Here is a 19,909-nt window from a genome sequence, read left to right as displayed (position 1 = left end):
TTAAAAATATATAAAAATCCAAGGAGGGGGAGAGCTAGACAGAGTAGAGGGAGTAGGGAGAAACTTGGGGGTGTGTATGAAACAAAAAGCATCATCCAAAGGTGAGAGCAAATGAGTGATGGGGCAATGCAAAGCACAGGGGTTGGTGTTTGCAGGGAGAACAGCACAGGAGAGAGAGAGAGTGAATGAGAGAGAGGAAGGAAAAACATTTACTCATGGAGTGCTTGAAGAAAAAAGTAGTTCCATAAATGTAAGTAGTGGAAGGATACAAGTTAGCCAATACAATGATAGTAGGGAAGTTATACTCCAGGCAAGCGACAATCACAAGAGCAAGGCAAGTCATTGACTAAGAGGTAACCAAATGAGATTGGCATAGCCAACCAATGGAAAGCAATGGGTGGGCTCTAAGCCCACAAAACTTTTTGTATGGTCAACAAGCGGTCTTCTGTAAAGAGACAGCTAAAATATGTCTGTAGGCGAGACCTAAACAGCCTCAAAACGAAAAATGCCGAGTAACAGGTTTCTGTCCTTGACTCCTGTACTTCACCTTCATCTTTCGCATGGACTGCAATACAGAAATAAAAAAGCTCTAGGGTTTGGCGACGATGACAAGTACTCTACAGTGTCTAGAACTCACAATGCGCTTTGGAAAAACAGAAAGGTGTGAGAGCATCCTCGACAGGGTCTGCTCCAGATCACAGCAACATGGGAAAGAGGATGAGGAGGCCCCCAAAATAAACTGACACTGTGGTGAAGGGAGACAAGATGTAGCAAAAGGGACAGTAGTTCCACTGTATACAGTTCTGTCGTGGTGCTGGCTGATGGTGCTCCAGGAGTCGGGCAACTGCATTCAAGAAGGATGCTCTCCTCACACCTAAGACTTTCAAGGCCAACGGCGATAATGCAGCCCCACTCCCCCCCCCCCCCCACCCCCACCTTCTTGTTGTAATCTGTGTCACAGACTAACTTCCAGAGGGACACTCCAAGCACCTCGTGGTGCCATGACCCTTTACCCAGAAGCATATTAGATGGCCTTCTTTCACTGGTGCTGCCCACCAGCCCATTTCCATACAGCTTCCAGGGTAGGAAGCATGTTTTGCAAGTCTGCAAGTCTCCAAGGTAAACGCTACCTCTATAATATGTTTCTGATATCCAAATCTTCTAGGGAATTCAGGGTTTGGAGACTTGAAATTGATCCAGAAAATGTTGCCTATCGTTATAGCCTTGCAAGTTACAGCATGCTTTTTTCCCTTTGAGTTACATCTGAAGGTAGCAAAAATGAAAATGTCCTGCTAATAAGCTTTATAGCAACCCATGAGCCTGCACTTCGTTGATAAAAATGGCCCCCATACCTGTAGATCACTGAGGTTATGGGAGAGCAGACCAAAACTTCAGTAATGTTCGGTGGGGTTTGGACAGAAAAACGTGCGCTGATTATCATTAACAGTACCATTGCTTTTTTAAACATCCAGGTGAATACTGAGTGGAGTGATATGTTGAATCTCAAAGTTTTTGCCACCAATAATGCATTTGGAGGAAAGTTCAGCCATGAAACAGTGCACATTAGCATGAGAAGCCTCACTCACAAAATAATAAACAACTACCGAAAAAGATGGTCATGGCTGGATAGGCTTTGTGAAAAACAAAACATAAATTATGTCAGCCATGTTAATGTTCCCCACTATACATGTTATGATTTTTCTCTAAAATTAAACGATGCAATTCTTGTGCGGGAACAATCATACACTTTCACAGAAGCATATCCCCGTGAAAATCATGAAACCATGGCATCTCCCAAAAAAACTGAGTGGTGATGACGAAATTCCAAAACCAAGTACACAACTGGTGATACTGTCAATACTGGGCTATGCGTTATTGGGAAAAATCAGCTAACAGTGAAGTAGATGTAAATAGACCCAGTTTCGTTTTACACCGGCTTTTCACAGGAGACTTGACCGATGGATGCAACACAACTTCCCAGTTTAATCCTAAGAAAATGCGGTAACCACGGCAACGTTTGGTAACCCTTGAAGAAATAACTTCTAAACATACAGGAGATCTCAGCTTGATAGCAGTACAAGGAGCCTTGGACTCAATAAGCATGATTTTAAGAAAACAAGGTTTTTTTGGCGTTTGAGTAAAATATCTGCATTGTTGAAGAATCCGCTGGGCTTGCAACATGCAATGGCATTTCGTTTTGGAAGTTTAAACGTATGGAGTACAGACTTTACCACATATCAAACCAATCTTCAATGTCAAATCACTTTACCACATGTATAATTAACACGGTTAGGAAAGTTAAAATCGTTTTATTGTAACTTATTCAAAGTTCATGCCAAATTGGCTTCTCGCACACATGGTATATATCCTGGAATCAAAATTCATACATCTATGTACAACAACGCTCCCCACATTGGTGTGTTCCAAGCTACCCACGAGGCCTTAGTAGTAGTGTCAATGGATGGAGAAACTGGTGCGATAGTACAAGCGTTTTTGTTATCCCTTTCTATTTAGCAACATCCACATTTTAACACTTGCTATCTAAGTCACTCTGGCACTTTAAACTCCCAAAAAGTCACTTTATGTAAACATAAAATTTTTTGTTCTGATACCTTTTTAAATAATAACTTATTTCTATCTTTTAGAATAAACCGCGTAATCTCCTATTTGGAACTTGTGTTGCCCACCTTTGTAACTAACCTCTACCTCCCACGAATAACACCATCGTCACGGGCATGTCAGGGAGGTCACCTATGGACACTACAATAGTAGTTCCTTTGCTGAGCTTTCCTTTCGCAGTGCATTTTTATGTTTCTTATCCATAACCCGTGAAAAGCTGCTGCACTTGTACATTCAACAAAGGTGAGAAACAAAGGAGCTGTGCAAACCTCCCGGGATTAATACTACAGAAGACCCGTTGTGCATGAATAGGAAATGCCACAAAACACACTGAGTGGTGACATGATCGGATAAAGAGGTCTTGGCAGGCTTGTTTGCGTGGCTACCAGCGCATCGCAAACCTGGCCTGATCGCTCACCTGAGCAGTAACTAATACCAGACATCTCTGTTTACAGTTCCCGTGACTGCTACCAGCTTCCTAATCCCATCCCGCCTCGACACACAGAAACTGAATCCAAGATCAAGGGTTCACCGCACAGCATTAAAGGAATAGAGTGTATTAAAGGTACGCAATAACTAAGGCTTTGTCAAGGGGCTTGGCTCTTCACCGAGTGACTTTTATCGAGCTAAAAGGAAGAAGAAAGTATTGGATGGGCTTCAGTAGAACTTCCTTTGAGTGTTATGGACAAAAGGTTTAGGTCTATAATGCAAACTTTTAAAAAGTTGCCCCCAGTTATCTTTTTCCACGCCTGCGCTTTTACTTCCAGCTCTATTTGATTGCCGGCTCTGTAACAGCACAAATGCAGCAATGTGGCAGGGGAAGGTAAATTTAAGGGACAAGGAGGGGGGATAGCTCTCCAGTAGGCTGGCATCAATGTAGGCTTTGGATAATGAACATTGCAATAGATGGAATGGCACCCTGCTCATCAAAGACCAACTCTACCAGAGGAAAAGCATAAATCAAATAAAGTACCTAGACAACAGATTTGAATTCTGCCTCAGCTAGAAAATATTTTTATGTTTTATGTTTTATTTCTTTTGTGGTTTTAATATTTCAGTCAGCAAACCAGTGCACTCTATGACTTGTAATTCTTGTTTGCTTCAAATGATCCACCTGGAGTAGTGCACCTAAAAGAAATGATATGGAAAAGCAAAGTCCACACCAGAAACATGGTGTCTAACTAAACAGAGCGATCTGGAAACACTAAGGAGGTATAAAGGTGTTCTGTATCACACTTTGGAAAAAGATTGCATTGTGATCCAAAACAACTGCTTGTTTCTGGTTTTCTGGTAACCTGAAAGGCATGTTCAACTGCTGGCTCCTTATTTTAGACTCCAGAGCAAGATATCTCAATAAGTTGATCTCACACTACTGAGTTCTACTAATAACCATAAGGTCACAGGTTTGAAGGCAGGCTGGGGCAACGCAGCTCTCCACCCTTCCTAAGTTGAAAAATTGATTACCACTGATTTAGATAAAAGTAACACTTATTTATATTGCTACTAAAAGGCAGATTTCTGTTAGCAAGTGCAAAAAAATGGCTAAAATGATTGGCTTATCTCATCAGCATATCACAGATTTTTGTCTTTCTTTGGATACAGCAAAACCTTTCTAACACTTATCCTGACGGGAAGGGAAGTGTCCAGAGACAAATGACATCAGTTTTCTGCGATTTAATTTTCAAAAATGCTGCCAGTTTGGGAAGCCAGAGACATTCCCTGCACCAGGCCCACATGGCAGGGTCAAAAACCAACACTGCTGGGTAAAGGTTTGATGTGGGTGGTTCTCAGACCAACAGGTATTCCTGCCCTGTCCAGGGAAGAATGGAAAAAACTCTCTTTATCAGACCACAATCAACCAATGTGGAAGGATTAACAATCAATGTAGTAAATCCCAGCTTTGAAAGGATAGTTGCTTTGAAAAAACATGAGAAGCTATTAAAATACAGAGAGAATCCAAATTCCGCCATAAAAAGGGCAAATAAAAGATTTTGTTTTTTGTTATGTCAGAGCGGTGCTAACAGTTTAAACATTAATGGTCAAATAATTGATGACTGTTGTAATGCTGTCTGCAAATGATTAAAGCAACTTCACAAAGACTTCTAACATGTCCAAATCTAAACTCCTGCCCCCAGTCTTACAGAGGAGATGCCTCCGGGAACGAGCACTCCTAATAAAATTTGAAACCATTTGCTTATCCCTTTAAAGCACTGGAGTCCTATCGCTGTGCTTCGACATGCTAAAATAGCTACGGCACAGTACTATGTAGGCCCACAATCTTAAAGCTCAATCCTAAACCTAAGAATCAGTGTGAAATTCTGCCAGGAAACTCCCTTCAGTGACTGGGGTTTTCACATTTCCTGTCACATTTTCAAGAAATATACTTAATTTGGGAATGAACAACTTGCTAGAAAACAATTCTAGTAATTACTTCATTAGAACAAACCAAAGCTGTAAGCGTTCCCGTTCTTTCCAGATAATGTATATTAGACTGTAATAGCATTTACTACTTTTAAAATATTTACCTTCCATCATAAAACTGTACACGTGCCATATATTACAACAGACTTGGGCCTACACAATGCTGCCTCAATGGGGCACACAATGTAATGTTCATAATTCGTACTCCGCCCTAACTGAGCCCAAATCCTCGTTATCACAGACTGTATTCTGTCAGGGAAACAATCAGTGCTGTCTTTTTTCTAATTTACTAAAACACGAGTAGCACTTCTCTCACTTGGAGTTTCCAATGTAATTTACCATAACAGCATTAAAGAAAGTCGTAGCAGCATTATCGAAGGGCAGTGACTTGAAAAATAAAGAGTTGGGATAGAGAGTGCAATAAAAATCGTAAAGATGAAGAATTGTGCTCAACACACATATTTTCACTATTAATAATCCTAACTAGATTGAATCTCCTGCTCGTTATTATCAAAAGGCATTATGTTTTGGAGAGTACCAAAAGGGGCAGAGACTTCCATTTCACCCAGAAACTATGTGTACAAAAAGCTTGCACGCAAGGGTGTCGTCAACCGTCCGCTTTAGCAGCTACAGCGGGGGTGGGGTTCTTTATGGACGTCTACTGTCTGCAGCTTTGCAGACAAAAGCTCATATTTAACGTTAAAGGGCGGGAGGGTGATTGGGTGGATGGATGAATGAGCAAAACGGTGGATGTAAGGAAGGATGAGTGAAGGTGAGGTAGGATGGATGAGTGAATGGATGAGTGAAAGGGTGAATGGATGAGTAAAGGGTGGATGGATGATGCGAAAAAGAATGATGGATGAGCGAGTGAAAAAATGGATGAATGAGTGGATGCATGGAGTGAAAGGGTGGCTGGATAGATGAGCAAAAGGATGGATGAGTGAAAGAATGGATGAATGAGAGAAAGGAAGGGTAGATGGATAAGAGAAAGGGTGGGTAGATGGATGGTTGGGTGAAAGGGTGAATAGATGAGTGAAATGGTGAATGGATAGACAGGTGAGTGAAAGGGTGGATGGATGAGTGAGTGAAAGGGTAGATGAGTGAAAGTGTAAAGGGATGATGAATAAATGGATGAATGGCTCGAAGGGAGGATGGATGAGTGAAACGGTGGTCGGCTGAGTGAAACGGTGGATGGGATGGCTGAGTGAAAGGTTGGCTGTATGGGTGAAAGGGAGGATGGGAGGATGGATGATTGAAGGGGTGGATGGAGTGAAAGTGTGGGTGATAAATGGATGGAGTGAAAGGGTTTACAGATGAGCAAACGGATGGGTGGATGGATGAGCAAAAGAATGGATGGATGAATGAAAGGATGGATGATAGATGGATGAAAGGGGATGGATAAGTGAAAGGATATATGACTGAGTGAAATGGTAGATGGATGGACAGGGTAGATGGATAGGTTTGGATATGGATTGACGTAAGGATGGACGGACTGAATGGTAACAGATTGAATGATGGGTGAAAGATTGAATGGATTAGAAAATGTAAAGGTGAAATGGTGGTTATCAGCAGCTGGATGGAAGGATGAATGAGTAGATGGTTGGAGGAAAGAGAGAAGCTAGCTCTTCTGGGGAGGGTCGCAATAACTTGCTTCACTTGCATGGCGCCATTATTTAATCTTTGGTTCAAAGTGGGCGGTATTTTAATTTTCTTGCTACTCACCTTGTGCCAGGGCCATGCTTAGATTTGGTACACTATTTAAATGTAGACTTCTAGCAATCAGGTACCAACCCGAAGCATCTGAGGGTTCTCCCAGTGACTTTATATTGATGTATCATTTCCCATTGTAACTTTACACCAATGCATGACTGCAGCTATTGTCACTCAAGGGACAGTAGCACAAATATACATTAAATATTCTTACGGACTAAAGCGCTGCCATCTGAAAGATGTTCCTGGAAAACAGATTGTAAAGCAGGACTTCCATTGTGTAAGCCTGCGAGTTAAAAAGCGAAATGCTGTTTTTCAGAAATGAGAAACATGTAAAGACAAACTCTACTGTCCAAATATCAGGAAGCATTGGAGTAACAAATTCATTCATAAAGCGTTTGACAATTTGGCTCCAAATCAATCCTCCATGATCTAGAATACATACTTTCACTGCCTAACCCAACTGTGGCGATCAAAACCAAGCCATAGAACCTCAACATTTATTAAAGTGGATAGATATTAATCTCAAATATTTTTACAACAGAAGGCTCACTGGCAATGGAATTTAAGCTAAGAGTAAGGCAGTATTACAGTTAAGGCTTTACATCTGAGTATTATACAGCATTAATCCTCACTTTCATTTGATTCTATCACTAAGAGCCAGATTAACAAATTAAGCATTAAAGCGGAAGTCCACGTAATCCATCTGGCGGTAAGAATCCCGTCCAGATCCAGCACATTTATTCCTCAAACGAAGGGACTGGCCTGCTAGAACAAGCTCATTAAATTAAGTATTGTTGTAAAAATCCGTGTGTCCCTTACAGTAACATTTACATAAGAGACTTCACAGTGGTAGGTAGGAACATAGCAGGTTGGCAAGGATTTAGAGCCCAGAGGGAGAGGTGATTGCCCAGGTTCAATCGCTACTCATGTTCCCACTTAAGTTAAGTGTGGTTGGTGGGTTTTCAAAAGTTTCCTGAACATGTTCAGGTTTGGATCTCAGATTCGTGCAGGGGGCATGTCAGAGTCTAAGATCATGTGTTCATCATGTTTGGTTATCTATTACAAAAGCTTATTTTATTCATCAGAAGCAGAAGAGCCCCCTGAGAAAACAGTCCCTAACAATATCATTCATTTGGTTGGGGGTAATTGTAATATACTTGTTTTTAAGTTCTAAAAGGTGATCCTTCATTGCTCCCTCAGCTCTATAACAAAACGTTCTTCTAACACTACTGGAACATTTGCATCTCAGTGACGACATTCTTATGACTTCAGTAGTCCAGTCAGCAGGAATTATGTTTGCGAACAGATCCAGACCACTGGAAGGAAAGATGACTACTATTGCTTGAAACTCGCAGCAGAACACACTAGTTTTATAACCTCTCAAGCCAGCCATCAAAACTCAAAAACAAGAAGGACATATTGGAGACAGGCCTGCAGTACATGTTGCTGCTCCTCTTTCTATTGTCTGCTTTGTACTCCATCTGTGAGAAATCTTGTATAGCTTAGTCATTTCTTCTGAGGTATGAGCGTATTTTCTTGCAGTCAAACATGGTTGCATTGCTGAAGGACACAACGCAAGCTAAATTAAATGTAGTGTGCCAACTTCTCACTTTCAGTGAACAGACACATTGAACATGTCTTCAGTCAATGAGACTCAGTTAACACTCACAGTCTCGCAATATTAGGGATGACACAGGTATGACGGACCACCAGTTAAGTCTTTAAAGTTAAGTCAATTATATTTTATTTAAAATGCACTTGATTAGAATGGGTGCATAGTCCCGCAGCTCTTTTGGAAAGTGTGCACATTTACAACTCTGGGTCAGTTGTGTACAAGAGTCAAAGTGGTCAGGTGGCGCTGTATCTGGGTATAAATCTCATAACCTATTATTGGAGTTATAGCCACCTTCTGACGAGTAACTCATGAACTGTTCACAGATTTCTGTCATAAGGATTTCCCTCGTGACTGATTTTTTGGTCTACTATATAAATGCCTGACAACATTAAGTGTAGCTGAACACTACTTTTTCAAGTCAATAAAACTGAGGCCGTAAAATGCCATCTGTGGTCTCGTGCTTTATGAGGTCATCAGATTCCAGGGACGGGTTTTTACAACTGCATTTATGCACAGTTGGGGGATACTTTATACAAGATTGCCTTTAAATCACATTCAATTTGAAAACGTGTGTTACCACACAACATTCGGACTAATAACGCAATTGAAAAATCAAGGCCTAGACCATATGCTCATGTGGTAGTCAAAAGGACTGGATAACTCAGTAGATGAGAAAATTAACCCAAATTCTATTCCAGCAGGTTGTGCACAAACCCAGAAATCAGTGCTTTATGTTTCACATGTGCGGATAGTGATCATTCAAAACATTAGCACAGATTAAGCTTATATTTGCATAAATTTTAAGTTTAGAAAAAATCCACTTTCCAAGTTAGCACAGGGTTGCATAACCTCGGTTTTAAGTGATGAGCACCCACACTGCATACACCTGGGGCAGGTTCCATAAAAAGGTATCCACTCAGTCAGAGAAAATGCTTAAACGTATTAGCTCAAAAATGTAATCTTGTATACGTAAAAGGCAAACTTAAAAGTATCCTTGCTGCAGAATGACTTCAGAGAAGTGTGGAAAAGTCTACTCTTGAAGGAAGCTCTCATCTCCAATTGATAAGAACATCTAGGCCTCTGTTCACCTGGGAAGCACTATGCAGAGAAACATACACATCCCTATAATTATGTAAAGGGTCTTGAATCTGCCCTCAGTCCTTTCCAAAAAAAACATTGTGTACTGCCGACATTTTTTTCCTGCAAGGATTGTGCTATGCTTTCACAGATACACAAACAATATTCAGAAATATTGCATTTGCCCATTCTCTATCCCTTTGTTTGTAGAAAAATTCCAGAAAGATCTCAATGTTCTGTAAATTACATGCCTAAAGGTACATATGGGCACTTTTCAGGATACTTCATTAACAACATGAGCCGGTTGGGTTTAGTCTTCCATGGACACTTACTTCAAAGTGATTCAACTCAGTTTATCACAGCAGCATTCATAAAACTTGTCTCCAGTTAGGCTGACAAGTGTCCTAGGTTCCTTGGACCATCCATCTGCCTTTCCTCTTTAATGGTCTCACCCATTGCTGACAGATACAATAAACCACACTCAAATCTGTGGTCTTTTCTTCTCGAGGATCCTTCCACGATGTTCTTGCATAGATTGCTAAAGAGTCTTGTAACAGAAAAAGACAATTTTGCCTCCTTATATCTACCTTTCAGATGACTTATTTGGAAGGTGTTGCTCTCCTTGAAATTATGTCCTTCTTCCCAACAAGCAGGCTTCAATGGGACCACCAACCCCCGCAAACCAGCTAACCCCACTGCTCAAAAATAGTTTCCTACTTTGAACTAAACTGGATTACCCTGGCAAATAACGGACTACACACCTTATGGAGAGTGAACAGAATTTATATGATCCAGGTCTTAAAAGGGGCAAAATAAGAATATTATATCTTACTTTTTTTTTATATAGCAATTATTACTGCAGTTTCACCATCTCTAAACGCAGTTACAAACAGATGCCATTAGTATCTGATTTCATAGGAAGAAGTTTCCTGATCTTAGAAGGATGCAACGCTGAGTTGGCAATGCTGGGATTCAAACTCAGACTGTGATCTGAGCAGATGCCATTGGTGATTTGGTGAGCATCTAAGTCACTCAGCTATGGTACTAGCTCATCAGGAGCATTCCCCAAGTCTTGCTAAACTGCTAACCATTCACATGTCCGAAGGTAGGATATACAACTGAAGCACGCTCTAAGCAATCACAAAGCACAAATGGTAGATATACAAGAATACACTATATTACAAAATAGAGTGTGGATGGAAGTTCTACTGAAAGAAAACAATTTCAAAGATCTATAAAACAATCAATAACACCCTGAGTCTTTAGGGCGAGCAAAATGCATATGGGTAGAAACATTGGGAGCAACGGATGATTCAGGGTGGAAAGAGGCAAAATGGCTATTAAGGCCGGGTTCCAACTGGTACATCTTAAGGTACTTCATTGAGCGGATTATTCCCGTGCCGGGCCCAGTCTGACCTGTACCTGAGAGACCCGAGGGAATGTGGTGGAAAGGAAGATTTTATCCACACATACATGAGAGTGCCCACTGATAGAGGAGTTTTGGTAGAAGGCGGGGGGTTGCTTGTCAATAGTAGTGTACATTTTAAAAGAGCTGGTATCCTAGATAATGCTACCAGGTGTCTGGCAAGATCTCCCACTACGAAAATATATTTAGGACCACTGAATATTATGCAGCAGAGAAGGACCAAATTAAGCAGCAGCGTTGACTAAATTATGTGGCAAGAAAGGCAAAATATCTGACATAATGCGGCACATTTTGTGATAGTATTATTTCATTATTTTTTTCACCTTGTAACAGTGTCTGATTAAAGAGTTCACCTTAATTAGTACCAATTGAACACCCAAATACAAAGATTAGCAACTGAAAGACGACCAGACAACCTTTGCGAAACAGGCTTTCAAAGGCAAAGGAACCTGAGTCTCCATATTGTTTTTAACTTTTGATACGTTTGAGCTAGAAACACAATTTCTTTTGGTTAAAATCTGCAGATTATGTAGCAGATGGTAGATTATATGATAAATGCTGTAAATCCATAACTCTGCGAAAATCGCTGCAGAACCACATAATTTCAGTGGCCCTGAATATATTAAACTACTGTGTGATACCTGCGTGGCAATGGCCAGATGAGACATAGCTAAACTATGGGGCAATGACTTAACTTCCAATTTCTACAAGTAGATTTTAATAATGGACGGATACATGGCAGACGTGAGAGAGGTGTATGCAAGAGCACCGGATGCCCTCATGGATTTACAAAGATATGGGGCCAATGGTGTGAGTTTCAAGGGCTGTGATAGGACGGTGGGGTCTCGAGAAGTAGGGTGCTAACTACAATATAGGTGTCTGGAACGTATATGTATTTGAGCCCTTATAGATCCCAACCTAAGACATTGTGTCGCACACGTTGATAATAATGTTTGTTTTACACTGTGTATTATTGCTGTAAGTGCTGGATTGGAGAAACACAAGCATCGTCTATTCAATTGCCGCTAATTGTTTCAATATGAAAATAATAAACACAAGAAAAATTGTTTGAAAAAAAATGAAATGTCAGGTGTGCAATCCCATATAGTGTAGCGCATTAAAAAACCTATTTTGCATGTGAACTAGTAAATACACTTATAATGCTATTTTTCTGCTGGAGCCCAAAATATGGTTTCAAGGCATTTCATGGTCATATTATGTGACACTTAATTCAGTCAACACGCAATGCTATGAGTAACATCTCGATATATTCTCTGTTGAACGAACAAGGGTCATCAGAATGGAAGAATGTGAGTCACAATAACATCATGGAGAGGATACATTTAATGAGGCATTGCCCTCAAATAAGACCTAGCTTATGTTAGTGATTACCAAAGAATGGCTGCCTGGGCTTCCAAAGGCGTGAGCTCGCTCTAGGTGTTGAATACATGATTGATGGCCTACTCCCTAGGGCATTCCTACACTTAATGCTTTGACTCATCCTTCCACTGACGTGTTTATGACGTAGCCACGAACCCCCCTTTGCGAAGACCTGTGTAAACTTGCCCATTTGCTGCTACGTCAATGAAACCCTCAGCCAGGGCCAATCTTTCAGTTTGGTGACTTGGGTTCAATTAGACGCCCACCGCCAGCAGCTGGCAACGCACGGCTCTTTACAGTCGCGCGGATTGGATTATCCGGTCACGAGGCCGGAAGGGAGGCTTTCACTTACCACTTCAGTCGGCCTGTAGTACTTGTGATCAACGGCTACGTGGATCTTGCCGGTCTCCTTGCACAGGCCTACTTCGTTCTCATCCTTCCCTTGCCACCTGTAAATAAGACAAACAATTCATGAGATTACACCGACACTCTGGTTTTAAGAGCCATTTGACCTGCTTCAGATGTGCGGGCCCAGTGTCAATCCACTCCACGGGAGTGAGTGTGTGAACTCATTAACGGAAGGAACAAAGATGGGGGTTGGGGGGGGGGGGGGGGTCAAGGGGGTCGGAGGGACCACAAGGGGTGCTAATGACCTCAAAAGCCAGCATGCTTCAAATCAACACCAAGTACTTCACAAGTTCATTCCACCTTAAACAGCTGCGTACGTGTCTTCAACATTTCTACGAGCTAAAGCTACTAACCTACAGAGAGAATACGCTTAATGTGGTAAGGCATTCTTCACTCTCATCTGTGACTGCGTTTTCACTCACTCTGGCCTTTCTAGTTTAAACTCGTACTCCTTTTTTATACGTGGGGCATGCATGCAATTTTGAGAGCCATTGTTTTTATTGCCGGAAAATTTATTAGAAAAAGGTTCACATCAAAAGAGAATAACACACGTTCTAATGTTCTTGTCAAAGGCTGTTCACAATATGCCAAGAAATACCAACATGCAAGGCACTCTCAGACCACTGTATGGCGGTAGATACAGCGCTTTACCCACAAAGGGCAAATAAAAGTAAAATAATTTAAAAATAATTAAAATATTAAGCTAAGACTGGTAAGATTACAGAGGATGATACCACCATGCCACGGATGGCCACAAAAGGCCAGGAATTACCACCATTATGCCAAGCCTTGCATTATACTGAGGGTGGGCAGTAGTCATGGATCCTATCCTTGCGTCAAATATTACAATTATCCTAGAGCCAACAATACGATCCATGGGCAAAACCATGTCATGGATGCCCCCCACATGGTATGAATTAGCACAGATATGCCAGATTGCCAACTTCGTCAGGGGATAGCACCATCATGGCATGGATGCACCCTCATATCGCAAGAATTACGACACATGTATCAGTTCCAACAATTTTTCAGGTGTGGGCAACGTCATGCCATTGCCACATTCAGTATATGGTAAGATTTAACACAAAAATGCCACAACCAACAATTTTTCAGGGACACTGCGCCATGGTAGCCTAATTTGCCAAGTATTACCCGCAATATGCCAGGGACAGTTTCATTCTACCAAGCATCACACACACACACACACACACACACACAAGGTTTCACACAGGCAATATTTGACCCATTTTGGAAAGTGCGAAATTCAAGAAGCGTGCCATTGGGGCCCAGCACCCTGGGGTCCAGGCCCCGCCCACCTCTTGCGCCAGGGTAGCCCAATTGGTGACCGGGCGAGGGAAGTACTTCCGGGGCAGACAATGACGCACTTCCGGCGGGGAACGGCGGTGGAGGAGCTGGGGCCTATTTAGGGCATGGCGCCCGGGCCCTCGTCCTCTCTTCCTACAGTGCTGGCGCCAGTCGCATCGCGTCCACGAAGAATTTCCACGATTGCAGCAGGTTTTCTTTCTCCCTCTTCTGCAGGTGGCGGTCGGAGAAGCTACGGCGTCCACGCGCCATTGGTGGGCCGGCGCTCTTCATCGATAAACAGCAATCGGCATAGGCAAGCTTCACAGCGGTCCCAGGAGTTCGAAGACCGGGGAATTTGCAGCGGGAGTGCGGTGCAGATTAGGAGGAGTGCGGCCAAACCGGAAAGGCGGGCAGTGAGAGTTAGTGTACTCGCGGTACACTGAGGTAAAGGGAGGGGGGGCCTTGGATTGTGGCACGGGGCGGGGGAGGCTGTGTTAGTGTTTGGCTTTGTAACTGTTGAAGGGGATTGCACCAGGTGATCCCGCACACCTCCGGTTCCTGTGGCTGCCCGTCGAGCACAATTAAAGACGCGCATAGGTGGCTTGCGGTCAAGCAAAATGGCCGCGACCTAAGTGAGCTCCGCGAGTGTGGGGACCCCCGATAATAAATCCGTACACAAATCCTGTAGGCAGACGGCGCACACGAGGAGCGAGTGGCGCTGACAGTCAGCGGTACGTTTTGAAGTGATCTGCGGCCCGCTGTGACGAGCGACCCCAGAGATATACGCGAGGGGACCTGCGTCCTTCCAGACATGCCTCTGTCGGGATGTTGCGTGCGCCGGCCCCCCGCCTGACGCGTGCGCAGCGCCTCACGAACTGGCGCGCCGGCAGCGGCTGCAGCCTGGGAGCCCCCCAGCCTCCTCAGACCGAAGACTACACCCGCTCTCCACTGACGCTCCAGCACCGAGGTGAACTGTGTGGTGCCCGGGGGGCCACTCTGATGAGGGCTGACCTGTGAGGGGGGCTGGGACGAGGGCCCTAGGGTGGAACTGCACCATAGGGCGACAAGCCCATCAAATGGACACCCATCGCTGAGACCCTGGTGGTCTTAACAAATATACATTCGCCCCCTCCCTGCCCTCACTGGACCAGTTCCAGGTTGCCAACGACATCGCAAAGGAGGGGATGCGGAGAGATCCCGCGACTGCTACTTGAAGCCGGTGGCTGGAGCGCAGCGACCCCACGGATTACACCAGTGCCCTATATTGCCTACGAATCTCCATACAAAGCAACCACTGTGGGGCCAACTCCTTTACACAGCGCTCCCGGGCCTAAGTGACAGTGGACTGGTGCCCTGCGCTGCAGGCAGAAACTCCCCCCCCCCCCCCCCCCCCCCGCAAACTAAGGGCGCCACACTATTTCACAGTACAGAGAACATTTACATCGCCACTGGGGCCAGTGGGCACAAAACCGAAAGGCTGCGCGTTGCGCAATACAACGCAGCAGGCAGCGGCGAATACTGTCCTCCCCGGGGGCTAACGGAGCAGCCGAAGAAACGCCCACAATGGCGGGCCGGGGCCCGCGAGGCTTACCGGCTGGCAAGCTGGAGAAATTCGCATATTCCAAAGACCAGGCCGAAAAGCAGCCAGTCGCTTCCGCACAGATGGAGGCGCCCACGCAGCAGGCCTCAGACTCAGTCCCCCTTGTGGATATCATGGCCCCCTCCAACAAGTCCAATCCTCCATCGGCACGATCTCCATGAACATATCTTTAATCCGAGCTGACTTCTCTAAACTCTCAGAGAGACTAACCGAAGTTGAATCCACGACAAGGGTCCTGTCCACTGACACAGCAGTGTTGCAACGACAGGTGCGCCAGCTTGAGGCAGACAACAAGACCATCCTTGCCAAGCTTGATGACCAAGAGGGTCGCTCGAGACGCAACAACGTACGTATAGTTGGCGTACCAGAAAATGTTGGTGGACCGGCCTTGACCTTTTTGTTGAAGACCTCGTCATAAATCTGCTGCAACCACGAGGCCTTTCCAGTTTCTTTTCAGTGGAAAGGGCGCATCGTGTGCCTGGCGAGATGCCCAAGCCGGGAGCCCCCCCAGGCCGATTCTGGCACGCATCTTCAACTTTCGTGACCGCGACGCCATTTTACAAGCAGCAAGAATCGCTCCGCGGATACATCTGGAACATCAAGTCATCACGATGTACCCTGATTACACAGCCGCTGTCACTAAACAGCGACGAGGCTTCATGGATGTTAAAAAACAATTAAGAGCCAGGGAACTGAAATACTCCATGCTCTTCCCGGCGAAACTGAGAGTGGAAGTAGAAGGGAAAGCATGGTTTTTTGAAACTCCAGAAGAAGCCCGTGACTGGCTGGACGGATGGCGCCCAGCGACGAGACCCATGAAATCCAAGACCCAGCAACAGAGTCGACGCCAGGAGTCACATGGACCCCGATCCGCAAAATCTAGCGATAAGGGAGACTGAGACACCCCACAATGCACTTTGTGACTCTCTGTCGTACTGACCATGCTCACTACCCGCCCACATGTGGGAGGGGGGCGCCGACCACCCGGCCTATCCATGGCCCATATGCAGGGAGTACCAGCGACAACTGCCGGGCGTATGTGTGGGAGAACTGTGCCTTGGAAAACGAACCAGAGCCGTTGCTGAACTGTTAAATAGCGGGGGGCCTCCGACGCTCTCGGATGGACTCCTATCCCCCACGCAAGTACTTGTTATGGGATTGAAGCACTCTGCTCAGTTGGGAAGGCGGGTAGTTGGGGTTCCGCCGGGCAGAGAGGAGGGTGGGTAAAAGAGGGACAGTTCTTAGTTTATTTTTTGTTTTAGTTTTGTTCAACGAATGGTATTCTCAACCACATACACCGGCTGGCATTGCATGCAACTTCGTACCTCAGTACATTAATATGCTTACATGGCGCACACTAACCCACTGATGGATACCCCGACAACCCACTCAGACACCCTGAGGGTGCGGCCCCTCCCTTCAAAGTGCTGTCCTGGAACGTAAACGGGCTAGGGGACAAAATTAAGAGGGGGCCCATCCTTCAACATATAAAGCGTAAATTCCCAGCGATAGCTCTAATACAAGAGACGCACCTAACGGGCTCCGCCACCAAAGCCTTAGATAGATGGGGTACAAGATGGCGGTCCACTCAGAATTCACCTCAGGCTCCCAGGGGGTAGGGATTCTGCTTAATAAACGCTTCCCGTTAATACTGACTGCTTCCAAGACGGATGATCAGGAGCGCTTTGCATCACTAACCGGTCAATGGGAAGGGCGCTCATATAACCTTGTGTCAGTTTATCTCCCACCAGCATTGCACCAAACGGCCCTCCCAGCATTAGGCTCATTTTTGCTATCCTTGCCAACGGGAGACACCATCGTGGGCGGGGATTTTAATGCCGTGAGGGATGTCTCTCTTGATAAGCAACCCCCCAGAGACCCCGGCAGCGCTAACCTTAGGTTCACAGATTTTATGGATGCCGTGGGCTTGGTTGATGTTTGGAGAACCACCCACCCAGAAGACAGACAATACACGTATCACTCAGGAGTCCATAACAGCCTCTCCAGAATCGACTACATATTCATGCTAGCAACTGAATTGGACCGAGTAGCGGAGATCCAACACCTACCCCGGGGAATATCAGACCACTCGCCTCTGTACATGACGATTTACTCCCCTAATGTCATACGTCGGAGGGTGTTCCCGATGTATTCGGGATACCTCCGAAACCCCACGATACGCAAGGGACTCCGCGCGGCTATGAAACACTACTTCACTGAAAACTCACACTCGCTGCCCTCCCCTGTAACACTCTGGGAAGCCTACAAAACGGTGCTCTGCGGGCAGGCAATCTCACTGATAACCGGGCATAAAAAGTCGCGTAAACATCAGATGGAGGAACTGGAAGGCGGAGTGGCGGTGGCCGAGGCACACCATGCCCGTGACACAACTGATGACACAACACATGCACTAAGGCTGGCACAGCAGGAATACAAAACATTCGCAATGGAGGAGCCGAAAGCAAAAAACTCACAGCCACAAAACATATAATTTACGAAACGGCGGACAAGGCGGGCAAGCTTCTTGCCTGGCTCGACAAGAAAGACCGTGCCAGCAGGTGGATAGCTCAACTCCGGTTGGGATATGGAGAGATAACTGCGGACCCGCAGCAAATAGCAGACACTCTCGCCACCTATTATGAAGGGGTGTATACGCCAACGGCCACCAACACACTGGATGATAACCTGTCCTTCCTAACAGATATTCGTATGCCCTCATTACCACTGGATGCGGTCTCGGCGCTGGACGCCGAACTCACAGCAGACTAACTTGCTTTGGCTATTGGGGCACTTTAACCTGGGAAAGCGCTAGGCCATAATGGCATACCGGTAGAACTATACAAACAAATGGCGACCCGGCTCACCCCTCACCTTCTTGATAGTATGAGACCAGTCTAGAGGTAGGAGAGCTCCCCTGGGACAAAAGACTAGTGACTATAGTCGCGATTTACAAAGCGGGCAAGCCGCCGCAAGAAGCTGCATCCTATAGACCTATTTCCCTCATAAATGCCGAAGCAAAAATATTGGCCAAGGCACTGGCAACGCGCCTTCAACTGTACCTTGCTACACTTATTCGCCCGGATCAATCGGGCTTCATGCTCCACCGCAAAATGGCCCTGAATCTCCGCAGGCTCCAGGGAGTGATTGCACGTAGTACAACTATTGCAGAAGATGCAGTCATACTCTCTCTGGACGCCCGCATGGCCTTTGACATGGTGGAGTGGCCATTCCTTTTTGCAGTGCTCCGACGCATGGGATTTGGGCCCAAATTCTGTGGCTGGGTACACCTCCTATACAGCAAACCCAAGGCGCATGTCGCGGTCAACAGTCGCGTTTTGCAAGACTTCCCCCTCGGTAAGGGAACACTACAGGGCTGCCCACTCTCCCCCCTACTCTTTGCGATGGTCCTGGAGCCACTAGCGGCATGGATCCGTCAAGACCTAGTCATTAGAGGGCTTAAATGGACAATGGGATGGGAGGACCACATATCGCTGTATGCGGACGACATCTTATCGTACTTGACGTCCCCAACCCGATCACTGAATTGCCTCTTGGATATCTGTGCGGCCTATGGTAAAGCATCCGGCTAGACAATAAATTGGTCAAAATCATTGTTATATCTCCTCTAAGCCCCCCCCCCCCCCCCCAAAACTGCCACGCAACTGTGAAATTCAGATAGCGGAACGGGGTTTCATGTACCTCGGAATATACATTACTCCCCACGTTGCGCACTTTACTGAAGAGAATCTCATTAAGCCCCTGATCCACCTCCGTCGAGACGTAAAACACTGGCGTTCCTTACCCCTCACCCTACTAGGTAAAGCAGCCCTCTTCGAAATGATGGAGTTGCCTAGATTTTTGTATGCCTTACAGAATACCCCCTTTCGTATCCCCCCTTCCTATTTTGCACTGATAAATGCCGAAGTGACCAAACTCCTTCGGGACGGCAGGACAGCGCATATCGCCATGAAAAAACTTGTTAGGGGATGGTACGATGGAAGAATTGCCCTCCCACAAATACAGACCTACTACTGGGCATCACAATTGACAGTAAAAAACCAATGGCTCCACGTGCCGCAAGATGACCCTACCTTTCACATGGACCGCCATCTCCTGGATGCTGAGGGGATAATGGGGGCATTATACAATCGCCCTAAGAAATCGCACTACACTGGCCCTACGGCTCATACATTGCAAATCTGGCATGAGACACAGAGAGTGATGGGATGGGAAGGGACTCTAACACAGGCAGCCCCACTGTGGGACACCCGAAAACTTGGGAGACTACGAAACACTAAGGGATTCCGACAATGGGACCTCATAGGGATAACTAAACTGGGGGACC

General features: G+C 45.4%; 1 protein-coding gene across 1 annotated transcript in view; it reads right to left on the bottom strand.

Annotated features, from left to right (window-relative positions):
• GMDS (GDP-mannose 4,6-dehydratase) overlaps positions 1 to 19,909 on the bottom strand; it is a 1,578,414-nt gene that overhangs the window by 203,633 nt on the left and 1,354,872 nt on the right. The window contains exon 9 of the mRNA XM_085607140.1: positions 12,604 to 12,700. Coding sequence (XP_085463266.1) covers positions 12,604 to 12,700 — 97 coding nt within the window. The remainder of the gene's footprint in view (positions 1 to 12,603; positions 12,701 to 19,909) is intronic.

This window comes from Triturus cristatus, chromosome 5_2, assembly GCF_964204655.1.
Source record: "Triturus cristatus chromosome 5_2, aTriCri1.1, whole genome shotgun sequence".
Classification (NCBI taxonomy): Eukaryota; Metazoa; Chordata; class Amphibia; order Caudata; family Salamandridae; genus Triturus; species Triturus cristatus.
Note: the sequence above shows the minus strand (reverse complement) of the source record. Positions and strands in the feature narration are given on the sequence as shown.